Source organism: Mandrillus leucophaeus, unplaced genomic scaffold (assembly GCF_000951045.1).
Source record: "Mandrillus leucophaeus isolate KB7577 unplaced genomic scaffold, Mleu.le_1.0 Scaffold14, whole genome shotgun sequence".
Classification (NCBI taxonomy): Eukaryota; Metazoa; Chordata; class Mammalia; order Primates; family Cercopithecidae; genus Mandrillus; species Mandrillus leucophaeus.
The window spans coordinates 9,474,084-9,493,652 of NW_012101365.1; the positions used below are offsets into that span (position 1 = coordinate 9,474,084).

Sequence of the window (19,569 nt, forward strand, 5' to 3'; positions counted from 1 at the left end):
AGCACTTTGGGAGGCCAAGGCGGGTGGATCACGAGGTCAAGAGATCGGGACCATCCTGGCCAACATGGCGAAACCCCATCTCTACGAAAAATTCAAAAAATTGGCTGGGCGTGGTGGCACACGCCTGTGGTCCCAGCTACTCAGGAGGCTGAGGCAGGAGAGTCCCTTGAACCCGGGAGGCAGAGGTTGCAGTGGGCTGAGATCACGCCACTGCACTCCAGTCTGGCGAGAGAATGAGACTTCATCTCAAAAAAAAAAAAAAAGTTGAAGATAAATACTCACCATCAGGAATAGTTGCATGTTTTAGGGATTTTTTTTTTTCTTGGTGGTTGTTTTTATTTTAAATGTTTTGTTGGATGGTTTTTACCACTGCAAAGCAGTAAGGAGGACTCAGGTTTTGAAGTCGGACTTATGTTTGAACTTGTCTTGAAGATATACCAGTGTATGACCTTTGGCGGGTTAACTCTGTGCAGCTGATCTGCCCACAAGGAAGCAAGAGTGACCCAGGCTTCTTTGCAGGGTCGCTGTCAGCGCCAGACGGCAGGTGTTGGCACAATGGACAGACAGCACAGTAATGCCCTTGAATTGGCAGCTCCTGCTTGGTGGCCTTTACTTGCACATTAAGAGATGGCCAACAGGAATCCTGTGTGGCTTTTGAACCCTGAGCAGCCAGCCATGGGCCTCCCACTTTGGCCCCAGAACTGACTGGACTCACCAGCCCAAACAGCCAGCCAAAGAAGCCCACTAGTCCCTTGGTCCTTGCAGAAAGCAAGTTTCATACAGGTCTTGAGATTGATCTTCTTTGTTCAAGTCCTTGGCCCTCAGTTTCCTCATCAGTACAATAGGAAACTCAAATTTGGTGCACCTTATGGAATAGCTAGTGTTATAGGAATTCTGGAAGAGTCCTTGCCTTCTCATATATATGAGCAGTTTCTATTCACAAAAAATTGGCATGGCCTTTGTTTTGTGGTGTTTGGAATTTTGAAAAATTATTTTCCTGAAATAACCACTCAACAAAGCAAATGACCTTGGAGATATATCAGGCCCCGAAAACACACCAAATGCACCCTATTCACCATTGGTTGAAACGTATTTTCTCGCTTCATGTTAAAAGTAACTAACTACCCAGAACAAAAATTGATTTTCTGCTTCTTTGAAGAGCTGTGACTTCTAACATCAGAGCGTGTGCTACTCAAACTGCTGGAGAGGTTGAGTGCTGCTCCAACAACTCTTCAAAGCAAGCACAGAGATAGTGTGTATGTGGAAAACCAGGAGAGTCAGGGAGGAAGCACTGGGAGATCTTAGCCAGTTCCCAAGGGAATGAATCCCAGCTAGCTGTAGGCATCGCTAAACAGATCCAGATGTGGAAGGAGTCACCAACTCAGGGTATCTGCAAGAGTCAAGAGAAAGCAGAGGTTGCACCCCTGTGACTTTTCTGATAGGGAGATGGATGATAGAGCTGGAAGCTCATGAGCTAACTGAAGTAGCTTTCAAGTTATAAGCTTTCATTTATAAGCTTTCATTTATAAGCTTTGGAAACACATGGACTCTGATATGAGTTTGTGGATGTTTTCGCTGTTATTTAACGCTGATTTATTCAGCCTTTTTTTTTTTTTTTAAACATATTTTTGCTTATGAAAAACCAAATCCTGTAACAAAGCTTAATATTCTCAGTGTCTTTAACTGGTTTTCTGATTACATATATATAATCACAAGACCAAACTGGTGTACAAATTGGTCACAAATTTTACTGAAAATATATATATATATATATATATATATGTTTTACTGAACAAATATATTTTTATTTGTGTATTTATATAAAATTTACATATTTATATTTTATTTAAAATATATACTTTACTGAAAAAATATATATATTTTACTGAAGTGACTAATTTGCCAGCTGGTGTTGTGATTTTTCATAGATACCATTTTTCAGGCACCTGATGCACCAGACATCATGGTAGATGCTTTACATGTATCATCAACAACCTTCACAACAACCCTGCAAGACAATGTTGTCATCCCATTTAAAAGAAGAGAGAAACCGAGGCTCAGGGAGTTTAAGTAGCTTACCCACAGGAGAAAACAGTATAAGTGGAACTGGAACCAGTCAATTCAAACCTGGGTCAATGACATTCTTTGGGGAAAAAGAAAAATAAAAAAACTAGATCTTTGTCATTGTTGTTGTTTTCATTGCTTCTGCTTTGTTTTTAATGTGCCTGGCATCTTCCTTTTTCATTTTAATGACTTTTTAAATTCTATCACAGAATCAGACTTTCCTTTCTTACTGCTCCTTTATCTTTCCTATGTACACTAAACAACAGGTAAAACCACGGAATGGACTACGCGCAGGAGTGTTTCCCAAGGTCATGTGGCATGATAAAAGATTGAGGGGCGAATCAGGTGGAATCTACTGGGAAGGTCCAAGACAAAACAACACAAAGGAACTAAGGCCAGAGGACCAAGGATAGAGTCCATGATGTATAATCTTGGTGTGCAGATCCAAGACAGGGTTAGACAACAGCAAGTACAGGCCAGAAGAGTTGTACAGAGCAGCTTTGAGAAACAGTGTATGAGCGTATCAAAATGGCTTAGACTTAAACACCTCAGAAGCAAGGCAAAGTGTGAAGGGCCTCGTGCTTTGGGTAAACAGCAAACAAAGTAGTCTTGTGTGGTGTAGAATTCACCAATAGAGTAAGGTCATGAGGGGCAGTGTCCATCCATCATTTTTGCTTGCTATAATAAATTACACAAATCTGGTGGCTTAAATTTATTCTTCCACAATTCTGCAGGTCAGATATCTAGGTTGATTCTGCTGGTTCCTCTGTAACCAAAGAAAGTGTTCACAAGGCCAAAATCAAAGGTTTTTATTGGAAGGTTCTGGGGAAAATCTGCTTCCACACTCATTCAAGTGGTTGACCTAATTTAGTCCCATGCAGTTGTAGGACTGAGGTCCCTGTGTCCATGCTAAAGGTCAGCCAGTGGGCCTTCTCAGCTTTCAGAGGCCTCCTGCATTTCTGGGCCTGTCACCCCTGTTGCCATCTTTAAAGCCCGCAATGATGGGTCAAATCTCTCCCATGCTTTGAACCACTCTGATTTCTATTTCTGCTTCATCTCTCCTGTCCTCCTCTCATACTGTGTCTCTTAACTGACTCCTCTGCCTTTCTCTTCTGCTTTTTTTTTTTTTGCTTTTTTTTTTTAAGACTGAGTCTCACTCTGTCGCCCAGGCTGGAGTGCGGTGGCGCAATCTCGGCTCACTGCAAGCCCCGACTCCTGGGTTCACGCCATTCTCCTGCCTCAGCCTCCCAAGTAGCTGGGACTACAGGCGCCCGCCATACCCGGCTAATTTTTTGTATTTTTAGTAGAGACAGGGTTTAACCATGTTAGCCAGGATAGTCTCGATCGCCTGACCTCGTGATCCGCCCACCTCTGCTTCCTAAAGTGCTGGGATTACAGGCGTGAGCCACCGCACCTGGCCTCTCTTCTGCTTTTAAGAGCTCATGTAATTACCCTGGACCCAACCAGATAATCCAGGATAATCTCCCTATTTTAAGGTCATCTGGCTATTAAATAATTTTATCTGCCCAGTTCCTTTACAACAGGGCCTCAGTTAGTGTTTGATTGAATAACCAGGGTACAGAATATTGAGGGGACATGTTTAAGATTCTGCTTACAGCATTGTGGTAGCACAGTCATCTGCATTTCTCAAATGTGAATGGGATGTAGGCAATGCCAAGTGTTAGCCTAGATTCCGGACACTTACTGAAACCTCTAAATATTTTTGGGAAGATTTGTCCCCCTTTCTCTTCCAAGCCGGTGATTATCTCAGACCTGTCCTCTAATGTCCTCCTCCCTCCAGAGGCTTCCTATAAATCTTTCTGTGATCCTCCTCATTGCCTTTTCCATCAGCTCCACCTTCATTATTGACTGAGCAAACAGAGCATTTCTCCCTCTCCATTGTGTTCTGGAAAGCTTTCAGTGAATTCCCCCGAGCCTTGGATACCCCCATCAAGCTCTGATCACCATAGAAAAATCTCAGGACTTGTGAATCCCATTTTCTTGTCTTTTGTAATCTTTAGAGATCCCTTGGGAAACTATTTTTAAGCCTTTTTTTTTTTTCTTGTTTGTATATATAATCAATTCCTTTAACAACTAGGTAGGAAAAAATTTAATTGCTAATATGTTTATTGATAATCTCAACTATTTTAGAACCTATGAACCTATAATTTATAATACCAAGGTTTAGAGCAGTCATTTCCGCAATTTATTGTGCATTAGGACCGTGGTAAAATGCAAATTGCTGGTAGAGTAAATCTAGAGTAGGATCCCAGGAAACCTACACTGGACTAGGATCCCAGGAAAGAGGTTCAGTAAATCTAGAGTAGGATCCCTGGAAACCTACACTGGAGTAGGATCCCAGGAAAGAGTTGAGGGGAGATGCAGTAGTTTAGACAGCTACTAAGTTGCCAGATTTAAGCCGAAGTCCATGGTGGACAGTGACCATCTGTCTCTTCTTTTTACAATGAATGGAAGTGTGTAGATTGATAAGTACTAAGGCTTCCTCAAGGAGTTCTTGCAAGAGTCCCCCCTACTCTGTGTCCCTGGGCACTCAGGGGCTTCTCCATACTCCTGCATGCCTGTACCTTTAACATTATGGTCCCAGTGTTGATGATCAACTTCTGCCCTGGCTTCCCTACACTGAACAGTCACTAGTCTCCAGTGGCCCTCATTCATATCCTCAGTAGTACCCATAGCATAATGAAGGGCATACGTTATTCCCATATCCCAATAAATGAATGGGATTGAGCCTTTCATGCAATTCAAGAGAAAGAGAATGAACACTTTTTAAGAGAAAGAGAAAGAAAATGAATTTATTTTTTTATTTTACTTTACATTCTGGGATATATGTGAAGAACGTTCAGGTTTGTTACATAGTTATACATGTGCCATGGTGGTTTGCTGCACTTATCAACCTGTCATCTATGTTTTCAGCCCCGAATGCATTAGGTATTTGTCCTAATGCTCTCCCTCCCTTCCACCCCACCCCGCTACAGGCCCCAGTGTGTGATGTTCCCCTCCCTGTGTCCATGTGTTCTCATTGTTCAACTCCCACTTAGAGTGAGAACATGTGGTGTTTGGTTTTCTGTTCCTATGTTAGTTTGCTGAGGATGATGGTTTCCAGATTCATCCATGTCCGTGCAAAGGACATGAACTCATCCTTTTTTATGGCTCTGTAGTATTCCATGGTATATATGTGCCACATTAAGAAAATGAACATTTAAGTGCCACCTATGTGCACAGTTGGCACCATAAGAGTTACAGGAGTGTGTAGCTCTTGTAGACTCAGTACAGCTTACTGAAGAAAGTAATTCACTTTGCAAATGATACCTCATGTAATCCTCACAAAAATAATTTGAGGTATTATCCCTTTTTTTGCAGATGAAAAGATTGAGCTCATATAGGTTACAAAATTCATATAGTGTCATGCAGCTAAATTAGAGAAAATGTCAATATTTAAACCCAGGTCCCTTCCTCTAAACCTCTTTCTTTCTATTGGCATACACTTCTAACCTCACAACTCCCAATATTTACATAAGTGCTTTATATTCATAATCTAGGAGGTTAAAATTAGGCAATGCAGTTACTTGCATTGTTTTGGCCATTGTATTTTCATACACCCAAATATTAATTATAAGCGCTTTTTCTTACAGTTCTCTTCATTACACAGTAGCCAAAATAGATAAAATGTGCTTACCCTTGCAACTCTCCCATCGGGCTTCCCTACACATTTGTCTGTCTCGCCCAAACATTCAAAATAGGGACAGGGACATCAATAAACACACTCCTTCTACTCATGCTTCCTCTCTGCTTCCTCTTAATGGAACCGTTGCGCCTCCAGCTAGGGAATCAGTTCATCTGGTCTATCCTAGCGTTTCCAGACGTTTCAAAGCTGTGCCTCCCCAGGACTTCTTTGGCACTCCCAGAGCACTGTCACCACCTCCCTTCCAAGACAGCTCCCCAAGGGTCCTTTGTAGCCTCTCAGGCAGTCTATGTGGCACTCCCTGCAAAGTTCCGTCATGAGTTGACTGGGCTGAGGTCCCTGGTATTTGAGAGAAAATTAAATGGTCTTAACGATCATCTGCATATCAGATGAGATGTCAAGGAAGCAAGGACCTCAGACCGCAGTGTCTTTGCACTTAAGAGATAAATATCTTTCACTAAGTCACATTTCAATACCATGACTCTAGGGTTAGTGGTGAGGGAATATTGGAAATGGTTGTGTGAGAACTCTGTTTGCTGCTTCCCTTTTGATACTGAATACCTTCTATATTACGATCCATGCAATAAATCTCTTCTAGAATTTCTTCCCAGGAATAATTTTGTCTCCCTTCAAGGATAGTTATGTTTTATTTATCAGAAAAAAGCTGTTTCACCCTCATATGTCCCTTTTTGCCATAGCTGCTAGCAAGCTCAGGATTTAAATTTAGTGCTCAATTACATTGATTATGTCATTTTCAGTTTCTGGGGAAAAAAAATTATCCTCCCTTTTCTCCTCTATGATTTCTGAGCTCTGGAGGCACTGGAAATTTAGAAAAGGGTCCATGATATCTTTTTGCTTGAATACCAATGCTTTTTGGAAATTCTCCTGGATGTCTGTTGGTGATTAAGGAAGTTAAATCCAGCTATATCACACCCTTTCTTCTCTCTTATGGATTCTTACTAATTGAGAAGGATATCAGAACCCGTTACATTATCGGTATTATTACACAAGGCACTGGGGTTCCTAATAAATACTGTTGGGTAATGCATCTTATATACAAAGTCATATTTTACCTACACTTCTAGCACAAATTATCCAAATCTGGTCTTTAGGAGTCAGTCAGCCACACAGAGGATCATGGCTTAATCCACTTCCTATTGATGACCAGAGAGAGGAAGTCAAAGAGAGGCAGCCTCCTGGACAGACTCTAGAACAGTACGCTAAGCCATGGCCCAGCAACTTCTCTAGGAGACCTAATAGCAGAGGTGCTGCTGAGGCCAGGCCAGTACCGGAGAGACAGAGAAACCGTGTGTGAATCGCGTTCATGACTAGTGATCATTGCCTGGACCACCGTATGCCAGCATGGTGCAGGCAGCTCACAGAAAGTGTTCAGCTCAGGGGTGCTCAGCTCATGACTGGTGTTCATGACTAGTAATCATTGCCAGGACCACTGCATGCCTGCATGGTGCAGGCAGCTCACAGAAAGTGTTCAGCTCAGGGGGCTATGAGCAGGCTGAAATCCTGCTTACTCTGCACCTTTTTATAATTCATTCTTCCAGATGGGGTGCCTTTTTCAAGTTCACACAAAGGCTCTATATGAGCTACAGGAACCTTTCCTTTTACCCTGTTCTCATAAAAGCCACTTTTCTAGATGAGAAAGGGTAAGTTTAGGGATGGGGGAGGGCAGCTGGGAGCATGGAGCAAGTGACTAAAAGTGTTCTTCCAGTATTCTTTTCTCTTGGGGCATGGTCTCTTCCTCTCCGATTGTGGGAGGAGCCGAGGCAGTAAACTTTGTCCACCTATAATTGTAGAATGTAACAAAGAAGGATAGGACCTAAGAAGAGAAAGTGGTATCTAAAAGGAGAAAAGAAGCATTGAATTGTCACTGGTTCACAGTTCACAGTGCTGAGTGAATTGTCACTCAGCAAATATTAACTTAGTGCTTACTATGTTCCAGGCACAGCACTGGGCATTAGAGTTTTGGTGAGTAAGACAAAGACCATCAGGACACCTACATTCTGGTGTCCATTCTCTGTGTTCCCTTAGGCACATTATTTCCTCACTGTGAAATGAAGTTCTATAATGTCAGCATGGTTCATGTTCTCTCTGAGTTCCAGAATTCTTACCATATGCTTAGGTCTCTGGGAAACTTTGTGAAGGATGTTCTTTCACAGTTAATGGCTTAGGATGACATAGCCCCAGAGTTCTTCTCGTGTGTCTCATTTTAATTTTCTATCTTCTTGTGTATTAAAAAATCAAAGCCATCATTCTAATCTGATTGCCCAATTATTTGCCAAGAAAAACTGTCAGCAGGTAGCTCTACTGAATGTAGGAATCCCCGCATCAACAGACTTAGATAAATAATTCAGCATAGCTGGAGCATAGGATACAGAGCGAGGAAGGACAAGAGTAAACACTGGAGAAGAAGCAAGGGCGAGCCCAGAAAGAAGCACACGAGACAGTGAAGGCATTTCTACTGTGAAATGAGGGCAATGGGGAGAATGTTTTACAGGGAGTAACATGATCAGATTTGCATTTAAGAACAGTGGGTCTAGCTCCAGTGTAGAAAGGAGCACAATTAGAAACAGTGAGATTTCCTCAGGGCCTCTGTCAGCAATTAGGAAGGACATAATGGTGGCTTGAATTAAGGAAGTGAATGACAGTAAGGATCAAGAAAAGGAGATGCATTCAAAAGAGATTTGGGAGATCAAACATATAAGACTTGGAGACTGCTTAAATATGGGAAGACAGGGGGAGGTCAAGAAAGATGGCTTTTGGCCAGGCGCAGTGGCTCACAACTGCAATCCCAGCACTTTGGGAGGCTGAGGCAGGTGTATCATATGACATCAGGAGTTCGAGACCAGCCTGGCCAACATGGTGAAACCCCGTCTCTACTAAAAATACAAAAAAGCTGGATGTGGTGGTACATGTCTATAATTCCAGCTCCTGGGGAGGTTGAGGCAGGAGAATCGCTTGAAGCCAGGAGGCGGAGGATGTAGTGAGCCGAGATCACAGCCTGGGAGACAAAGTGAGACTCTGTCTCAAAAAAAGAGGGCTCCCGAGTTTCCTGGTTTGGGCAACTGAATGGTACCTGTGCCCTGCCATAGGCCAATTGCAGTGGGCTTGAGGGTGAAATCTGGAGAGAGTAATTAAATGGGGCCAGAAAAGATAGAGGAAGGGACCTACATAGACCACTCAGCTCCCCTATTTTGATGCAAACTGCGTGTCCATACCTGGTTGAGCTCAGGACAACACACACCATAGGAACCGAGTAAATGAATGTTGGTGAATTAATTTTATAATGTGATAATCTAAAGTGAACTGTGCTGCTGATGCTTACAAACACTGGGCTCGGCTTGAAGAACCCAGCAGCCTCTAGAAATGTCCTAAGAGAACATCTTGATGAGTAGAAGACATGAAAGCAGGACTGTGAGTAAGTCCTGATGGCATACAAATCCAGCATCCTGTTAAGTTCTGGACTCTCTCAGAGATTGACATACTCCATATAAACATCTGATTCTTATTGACTTTAATGGGATTCCCTTGCAACCCACAGATTCTAAGTTATCCCCTAGTAGTTATAATATTTGTAGGAGATGTATTATTTTACCCTGGATTGGACACTGAATGCTGTTACACTGAATTCTGACAGTAGCAGAACACAAAACAAGATCATCTTGTACTAGAATGCCACTGTTACGTGTTAATTTCTTGTAAGCCTCAGAAAATAGGTATCTATAAGAAAAGAGAATGTTTTAAAATAAAAGGTATTTAATTATAGTCTAAGAAATATCAAACATAATCTTCCTGTGGTATTTGTTTTGTTTTTGTTTAATCTAAGGTCAGAGTATTTTCTTTTGGGGAGGAAGGGATAGTTTTTCCCAGGTCTGGAGATTAAACAACTTAGTAGGCTTTTCACGTTCTGCTCACAAAAAGGGGATTTGCATATGAACTTGTTTCGGCAAGAAAACACATCTGAACGTATTTCATGGGAACTATCTTTATCCACGGCAGCTTCTTTTGACCATCTTCTTCTTTTCTTCCCTTCATCCCTATAGGTCACCGGATTGAAACTGTCTCAGGACCTCGATGATCTTGCCATTCTCTACCTGGCCACAGTTCAAGCCATTGCTGTAAGATACTGTAATGCCATTTTTAAAGAGACTTGGAGCCATCAGTATACCCTAGGCCACCGGCTCCCCAAGATACAGCACATGCTTTTGTGACAGAGATTCTTAATTAAAAGATTGTTTGCAAAAAAGAAATTCTTGTATGTCTGGAAGGAAATGTTGATGAAAGGCCTCACCCGCTTTAACTAATAACCTCATGTAACTAAAAGCTGAAAGGAGTTAAAATCTGTGAAGATTATACTTGTCATTTATCTAATTTGTCTTCTAAATTTAATTAAATAGAAGCAAGCAAGCAGATGCTATGTTTGCTTGCATTAAGAAAGGTTGTTAAGAATGTCTGATTTATAAAATACATTATATTGTTCACTTTGCAAAAGGATTCATGATAGGGGTCCTTTAAATAGGAAGCTTCCTTAGAACATGAAAGTGTTTGTTTTTTGATAAGTAGCTGCTTAACGTGAGGTTAGGATGATTAGGGAGGAAGAGGGGAATTTACATCTAAAATGTTAGGAGTTTCTAAACTAAAGATAAATCAAAATTGGAAATGAAATCCTAAAAGCTTAACCATTGTCTAAGGAATCTTCTTATCTAGAGGTGGCTATGGATGGGCTACAAGAGGTTTCTAATCCTGAAATCACATCCAGAAGGTTATGTGTGCGCATATGTTACAAAGTGCATTTTAGGAGAGTAGATCATGGCCTTCAGGGTCTCACAGCAGGTATGTACCCGAAATTAAGTTAATCCAGTGAGGCTTAGCCACTTCTGAAAAGAGAATAGGAAATAACAGAAAGAAAAAATCAGTTTATCTAATTTTGATTCAAAATTTATTTTTCAGTAACACCTGTTTAAGCAAATATGTTTAATGCTATATGTACATATATGATATTCAATTATTCTGTTTCTTCACACAACTGTTTTCATAACTTTATTCCTTTAAATGATATGTATACTTATTCACACCACCAGCAGAAGTGCTTTTTTAATGCTCAGATTTATCCAGGCACCACGTATGTACAATAAAGAATGGAACTTCCCAAATGGTAATAATACTAATACTGAAGGGATATACCTTCTTTAGTGCAACTGCATAGAAGTATAGAGTCAGTCAACTTGATTAAACAGCCCTTTTAGATTATACACTAGTTTTACTATATCTTCCTGAAGCAATTTTCTTGTTGGTCTAATAGCTTGGCCAATTCAGTGAAATCAGTCAGATGTCTTTATGCATGGAAACTTGGTCAAAAGCACACAATTCTGACAGCTATAAAAATGCAGGAAATGAATAGTAAGATGAAAATAGAGAAAAAAAGTGTGCATCAGTAGTAAAGATAATTATTTAGCTGTCTGGTTTTATAATAATGATAATGATGATTATGATGATAATAATAAATGAATTAAGAGTGTTTTTTGGGTTTTGTTTATTTGTTTGTTTTGTTTTTTTTTTTTGAGACAGAGTCTTGCTCTGTTGCCAGGCTGGAGTGTAGTGGCGCCATCTCGGCTCACTGCAACCTCTGCCTCCTGGGTTCAAGCGATTCTCCTGCCTCAGCCTCCAGAGTAGCTGGGACTACAGGCGTGCGCCACCACACCTAGCTAATTTTTTGTATTTTTAGTAGAGACGGGGTTTCACCATATTGGCCAGGATGATCCCCATCTCTTGACCTCGTGATCTGCCCGTCTCGGCCTCCCAAAGTGCTAGGATTACAGGCATGAACCACCACGCCTGGCCAAGTTAAGAAGTATTTTATATTTGCCAAGCACTGTGCTAGATACATTGCACAAATTATTTGATTTAACCTTATTACGTAGATATTATAATCCCCGTTCCACAGACTGGAAACCTAAGCCTATATGTGATTAATTAACTTGTGCAGGGCCATATAGTTGGTGGCAGAGGTGGGCTTTGAACCCCCAGCATTCTGAAACAAAACTAGACATGTGAAGTACGGTCATCTGCTACATAATGTTTTGGCTAACGAGGGACTTCATATATGACAGTGGTCCTATAAGAGTATAATACTGTATTTTTACTGCACCTTTTCTATGTTTAGGTATGTTCAGATACACAAATATTTATTATTGTGGTACAGTTGCCTACAGTGTTCAGTACAGTAACGTGCTGTATGGGTTTGTAGCCTAGGAACAATAGGCCATACTCTACATAGCCTAGGTATGTAGTAGGCTATACCATCCAGGTTTGTGGAAGTACAGTCTATGATGTTTGCATGACAAAATCGCCTAACCATGCATTTCTCGCAGTGTATTCCCATGGTTAAAGGACACACGACTGTACTGAGGAGCTTTTGTTTTCTGATTTGTTAATATTATTGTATAAAAGAGTCCCATAGTGGAATGAATAGTTTATATTGAAATGAATAATCTTGGAAAATCAGAATGGTGTGATACTCCCCCTTTTGAGCACATGCTAAGGGGAGGACATGAAGGATGAGGCCAAACAGGATGGACCAAGGGGCACCATCACATAGTGGTAATGATAGTTACCTTTCGTCAGACACGACTGTGTGCCAGGCACCAAACAGAGTACCTTGCCTACTGGTAGCTTAACATTGTAACCCTGTAAGTAGATGAGTTTGTTCTCCTTTTACAGACAAAGGGAGGACCATTTGCCAAGGTCAAACGGCTACTGGGTGGTAGTTGGAATCTGAACCTTTCTCCATCTCACACCCAGGCTCCTGCTCTTTCCACTTTACCATGCTGCATTTTCGTTTGATCTGTTTGTAAAAGCTACATGGGTGAAATAAGCTTTCAGATATTCCTAAGAATCGTTTTTACTTAACATATATTAGAAAATACCATTAATTTGGCCAGGATTGTCTCACAGAGGTCCCTTTCCTGGTAAGAGTACTGCAGCAGAAGTCCAGAAATGTATAAATGAGGTTAAACTTAATGCAGGCAGGAGAGGGGAAGAAAAAAAGCCAGCTACATTTTCTCAAGTACCACACACTTGGAAAATCAATCTTGTATTTAATGGGCCGTACATGTATTAAAAGCTATCATATTTATTCTGTCCATTGTCTTAATGACCTTTATAATACCATGAAAGGAAGGCATTTTAAGACAGAGATTTTTCTCGATACGGCTTTTTTGTGGAGTCAAGTGAATTGTGAGGGTTTCAGTCTGTTTTGCAAATGTATCTGAGTGTGCTGATCTTTTAGGCAAAAAAAATGTGCATTTTAATGAGGTATTCTGATAACAGATATTTTCCCATCATGTTCAACTTCGGAAAAAATATTTTGTTTCATTAGCCCTGAATATTGCCAGAGCACGTATTTGTTGTCGGTCATCTGAAAGTTAAGCAAATTTCTCTCTATATGTAGTCATATCTTTGGGTGCTATTTTGTTGGGATGAAATGAAATTAAAGAGGATTGTAATCAAGTTAACTTGGGACTGTGCAAAACCCTCCATGAAGTAAAATTCTCTCTTGATCATGCTTAATTGAAAGACCTGTCAACCACGCAGTTTATCCATAGCCTGTTCATCTATAGTTTTCTTTGCAGAACAGACCCTTAAAAGGTACTATTTGCATTTGAAGTCTCTTGATTTGCATTCGGTTCTGTACATTCCCAGTGGAATAGCCTAATTTTAATTTAAATTTCTCTGTGAAAACATTTTTTCCAGAAAGGTGAGCACAAAATCATTTTCACACAAAGCCCTTTGGTGGGACATTTCAGTAGGGTGGAGTATTACACAGATTGGAGTCTGGGACACCGAAAGGGAAGGTCCTTTAAGGAACCGCCAGACTGAGTGGGAAATTCCAGCCGACAATACCACATAGGGGAGAGACAGGCTATCTGTCACAGCCCCTCTCGAGGGAGTGCCTCTTACTTGGATCATTTCTTTCCTTTTCCCAGGAAATGTGCTTTGTTTTATTCTTGTCTCAGGCCTGCTAATCGCGTGCCCCTAAGTCCCTGGTTTTAGAAATATCAAAGATACCAGTTTTGCCTGACATTTCCATACAAATTAGGAGACAGCTATTCTCCCATCCCATACAGACTGTATTGCTTAGTCAAATTATATATCTCCTAAGTGGGAATAACAATATGCAGGTTTCACATTTGCCTTAAGATTAGAGATGCTATTAAAGTGCATAGCAGAGTGCCTAGCATGTAGCTGATAACCAGAAGAACTCTCCTTGTTCACCTTTCGTGAACTGGACACTCTTCTACAAGTTTTACCTTCGCTGCCTACAGCAGCAGCCTTATATGGTAGGTATTATTAGATTTCATCAAGCCTAATACCACATTTTTAATTTTTTTGCATGTTGACATTTCTGACAATCTATAGAATTTTTAACTAAGTGAATATGATACTATTATTCCCATGGCAAAAAAAAAAAAAAATGGCAATTGAGTTATAGAAAGGTTAAGGTATAAGAAATATGTGAAATGCCTAAATGCCAGCCTGGGTTTTTTGAATTCAAAACTCATGCTCTTAGCTACTACAGATTCATGCCGTTAGAGCAGACTGGGGTTGCCCGGAATCCACAGGCATCAAATGATCCATGGTGGACTTCAGGCATCTGTAGACCTCCTGAAATTATTTATAGTACTATTTTGTATGTGACTTTTTTTTTCTGGGGAGGTCAATAGGTTTTGGCATATTCTCAAGGGGATTCATGACCCCCCAAAAAGCTTAACAAAGAACATCTGGGAATGATCAGCCCTAGTTAGTATGTAGGATCTGGCCTTATATGGCACAACATGTTTGAATTTTTCTAAACACACTACATCTGTGGATTGTTTTTGGAGGCCCAGGTTTTACCTAATCCATATTTTTACCAGATTCATGAATAGCTTCAACAAACCCTAAAGACCTCTGGGCTAGAACTGCTGTGTCTTTTGCTCCTGAACTGCCCCTGTCCCTCATGATTTATGCCAAAGCAATTAGCATTTCATGTCCTATGGTTCCCAGATCACCCTCTGACCACTCCTGTTCCCAGGTTCCCCCATCCCCTGGGGTGACAGCTCCCTAGACAGCCTTGTCAAAGCAGGCTTCATTTACCCTTTACTCCCCACCCCCACAGGATGTGAGGTCAGGGCAGCATCCTGCTGACTTCCAAAACCCTATTCCTCACCTTGGCTAAACTCACTACATTCCTAGGTTTCAACCTGAACAATACTGTCACACTTTCACTAAAAAACAAGATATTGGCTCATGCCTTCTTCTTGGTGGCTATGCCATCTGTAGAGACACACTGGCCTCCCAGATCCTTGACTTTCTTATCTCTTCTGACTTCTCTTCCCTCCCCTTTAGCAATTCACTCCCAGGTCTACACCTAGGACTTTGACATCTCCCCAAATTGCTCAATCTCTAAACATTTCAAAGACTCGCTACCCACCAAAAAATCCTCTTCCTCTATTCTTTCTGGAGCTCCTTTCTCAGGCATCATCATGTGGCTGCCCCCTTAAGGCCACATCACAGTTCATCTTCTTGTTTTTAGTCCTCATCCCAAATACATTTTGATTTTTGAACTCTAGTTTTTGAACTTTCAAGTAAATTAAGATTTTTCAGATGTTCAACTATCTTATCTAAAACTGAAGAATTCTACATTAAGATTCACTTCCATAACTCTAAGGCAATGTTCTCTTCTCAAACAATAATGGTTTTTACTGAGTTTAATGAACTTAGAAAGACAGGGATGAGGATAATGTGCTTTAGGAAGATATTAACACATAAGGACTGAGACACAAGGCTGAATTGAAAATATGGTGAAGCCCTGAAACAACCTGGGAATGGATTTGGCTCAGAAGCCTCCTTTTAGAGAACCACTACCTGGTTTCAGGTAATAGCAAAGGTAATTTTAGCCCGCAGCCACCCTGAAGCCTTGGATATCACCTTCTTTATGCAATTAGAGGCTTCTTTCCATGATTCTGCTGCTGGATTTTTTGGTGCTTTTCTTAAGGAAAAAGCCTTTAGTTCCCTTTTAGTAAAGGAAGACTGACCAAGATACCATTGACTCTGTTTTAGAGTAGTATTGCAATCACTCCTAATACAGGGCCTGGGCTATAGTAGACACTCATTAAATATCTGTTTGAATGAACTATGTTACCATTAACTGTGTTGACATTGTCAACTGTTTTTGTCAGTGTTGTGTAACTACTGATAGAAGCAAATGGTGTAATTAAGAGGGTTTTGGAATCAGTCAGGCCCAAGTTGAAATTCCCACTCTATGATGTAATTCATGGTGTGATCATAGACAACATAGTCTCTGTGAGTGTCAGCTTTCTGAGATAGTGTATGTAAAGCTCTTAGTACAGTGTCTAGCACTCAGTAAACATTTAAGAAGTGTTCCCTAGTGTTTACTTATGCAACTATACTGATGCTATCTTCTGCTTCTCCTTTCAAGTTGGGGACTCGCTTCATTATAGAAGCCATGGAGGCAGCAGGGCACTCGATCAGTACTCTTTTCCTGTGTGGAGGCCTCAGCAAGAATCCCCTTTTTGTGCAAATGCATGCGGACATTACTGGTAAGTCTGGGAAGGAGGAGACAAGGTCATTTTTGGCTTGGCAGCAAATGGGCATGGCCCAGTTCTGGGTGAGGTGAGATTAGGAGGATATATGTGGTATGCTAGATTATTAAAATAACCCTGAAGTCTTTATATTCAGGATGGAGAAAGTGACTTCTATGTATATCCAACCATTGAATAATGGTGAGAAATAACACAAGAGAAGTTGGCCAGGACTAGATCTTAATTCAAGCGTTTACACAACAGTTTTGAGTACCTCTTCTGATCCACATATTGTGGAGGATATTGAAGATATGAACATGAATAAGGCATGATTCTTGCTCCCCACCACCCAGGAACTCAGAGTCTATTGAGGAAGGGAAACAGCAAACAGGCATATTAAAGGTAGTGTGGCAAAAGCTCAGAGTGAGAAAAGTACAAGGTATCATGGAAACATAGTGAGGCACCTCGTCTGGTTTGGGACCTAATGGCAGCTCAGGGCATGTGGTCTGGAAGAAGTGATAAGAAAGCTGTCTTGAAGAAAGAATGCAGAGGCTGGATGCTGTAGGATCTGTGGGTCTGGTTGCAGACTGAATTTGAGCCCTAAGACCCTGCAATCCTGTGATTCCTTCTCAGCTCATCAGAATCAGGGATCATGATAGAGGTGCAGGGAATCACAAATAATGGGCTGAGCTCTTTCTGATAGCAGCAGACAGTGGAGGAGAAGGATCCTTATCAGAGTCCCTAGAACCCAAGGAAGGGGCCCCATTGGCAGGAGGCTTTCTCCAGGAGGTCCTCCAGGAGGACGAGGAGGCATCAGGTCCAGAGAGACAGAGGTCCAGGCCCCTTTTACTCCTTGCCCCTCTGGTGTCTCCTGGGGACTGGTGTTCTCTCCCAGGACCCATCCCTGGGTGGACAGGTACCACCAGGGCAGGGCAAGATGAGGGAAAGTAGGAGAGGATTGTACCCATCCCATAGTCCCAACTGCAGCCTGATAAGAGCCCACTTGATCCTACCTACATTTATCATGATCCTTTCTTATCTGTCATCCCCTACTTTCTTACCTCTGACTTCTGAGCAGGTCAAAGTCCCTGCCCCATTATATCCTTGTTCCCCCTCCAAGCCACACAGATTCCTGCACATGAGAGCCTTGTCTAACACGATGGATGTAACTGATCTCTGCACATCATGAGATGAAACTAAGTAAGTCATTTATTCCCAGCCTAGAGATAAGCAGACTGAGGCACAAGTCTGAGGACAGTAAGAAAAGCATACGGTCTAAGGGCAGAACTATTGGGATGTGAAATATAGAAAGTATTACCATTAACCAAGCCCCTACTATGTGTCAGTGTGAATCACGCTGTGGACACTTAATCCTCCCATGCCACCAAAGGGTAGAAATTGGTGCCCCCATCTTACAGACAAGGAAGCTGATTGGTGGGTAAGTGAATTAAATCGGCTATCTAAAGTCAAACAGGCAGTACGGGGCAGGACCAATATTGTAACCGTGGTGTGTCTGGGCCCACTGTCCCTTTATATTGTACTGCTGACCCAGGTTTCTCGACTTTTCTGCCAAGTTTATAACCGTTTGATGATGACCCCTCTTTCCTGAGGTGTCCAAATCCCTACAGAAGTGGGCCCTTCAAAGCAGAAGGAGGAAAGACATAAAAAGAGCCCAGATTGCCTTATAATTGCCCTCAGGAGAAAAACCGTAACATTTTATCTAAAAATCAGTTGACTGGTTCAGATAACTTTCAAGTTTAAAATTTCATCTGTGACATTCCAATTTCTAGCCTTCTTTTTTTTTTTTTTTTTTTTGTATTTTTTGGTAGAGACAGGGTTTCACCATGTTGGCCAGCCTGGTCTTGAACTCCTGACCTCAAGTGATCCACCCGCCTTGGCCTCCCAAAGTGCTGGGATTACAGGCATGAGCTACCGCACCCAGCCCCAATTTTCAGCCTTCTGATAGCCAAAAAGCTTCCTATCTGGATGCAAGAGGAAAGATGAAAATCAGCTTTGGACAACACAGTACTCTAGAAAATGGGAAACAGGGCCTCCCAGAGCAGAACAGCTAGCTGTGAGTGACCCCGGTACTGAGTCGGCACTGCAGCCCTGGACTTTGTGAAAATGGGTCATCTTCCAGGTCCTACATCACTGGGCTGACTCAGAAGCACGGGCAGGGGTGGGGGGGAGTGCAGCAGCTTCACAGAAAGTTCTGCTTTGGAAACTGTTCTCCTCTAGGCTGTTGAATGAAAAGGCTGTTAATCGTTATTTGGATTCCGATTGAAACTGGACCTTTTGTCTCTAACTATGGACCAGTTACAGTTCCAGACAAAGGGACCTTTTCTTTAGCCTGGAATTCCTCTGCCTTTGGGAGCCTGTGACTGACAAGTGATGGCAAAGTGCATCTGCCTTTGAATGCTTTGGGTTCTGCTAAACTCATTAATGCATCAGATAAAATAGTTCACATTCCAGCCAAAGCCGCCCTCTTCCTCTCCTTCACCCAGCACTCAGAGAAAAGAACACATTTGCATTTGTCCCTGTAAAAGGCACGTACACAAGCAGCCAGTATAGAGGTAGTGTCATTGGTGCCTTTAAACATTGTATTGCTCTAGTTTTCCTACAGAGACAGAGTTAGGGAGGACTGTTGACCTGGAACATGATTCTCAGAAATGCATGTGAAAAACACATTGGAATTTGGGAGATTTTTTTGGAGATAGCGTGGAACAGTGGCAGAAGCAGGAGATCAGCTCTGTGACTTTGGGCAAGTTACTTTACCTCTCTGAGTCTCAGTTCCCTCTTCTGAAACAAACAAACAAACAAAATTTTCATCTCCCTCATGTAGATCACTGCTGAGGAATAAATGCTCGCAAGTTTGTGAGCATCAAACTCTGTGCCTAGACCAAGTAGGTGATCAGTAAATGTTAGTTCTCTTGTTCCATCTAGGAAGCCCCATGCCAAAAAGAAATTTGAGGGGGAAAAAAAAGCAATTTATTATTTTGAAAGTGAATCTTTGCCATGTTGAGAACAGCCTGCCCTGTACAAGCAGGGAGAGCAGGGCTTTGCCAGCTTGGGAAATGTTGTCTACATGAGGAGGAAGAACCTCCTTGTACCCCGGTCATTTGGTTAACTGTGGTTTCAAGAAATACTTGGTATGTACTAAGTAATTGTAAGTTTGCCCCACTGACTTGGGACTAAATGTTCCTT

General features: G+C 41.6%; 1 protein-coding gene across 4 annotated transcripts in view; it reads left to right on the forward strand.

The window, feature by feature from the left end:
• Positions 1 to 19,569, forward strand: part of FGGY (FGGY carbohydrate kinase domain containing) — a 469,171-nt gene that overhangs the window by 358,441 nt on the left and 91,161 nt on the right. For all 4 annotated transcript variants that reach the window (XM_011973864.1, XM_011973863.1, XM_011973865.1 and 1 more), the window contains 2 exons: positions 9,826 to 9,900; positions 16,263 to 16,383. In XM_011973864.1, coding sequence (XP_011829254.1) covers positions 9,826 to 9,900; positions 16,263 to 16,383 — 196 coding nt within the window. The remainder of the gene's footprint in view (positions 1 to 9,825; positions 9,901 to 16,262; positions 16,384 to 19,569) is intronic.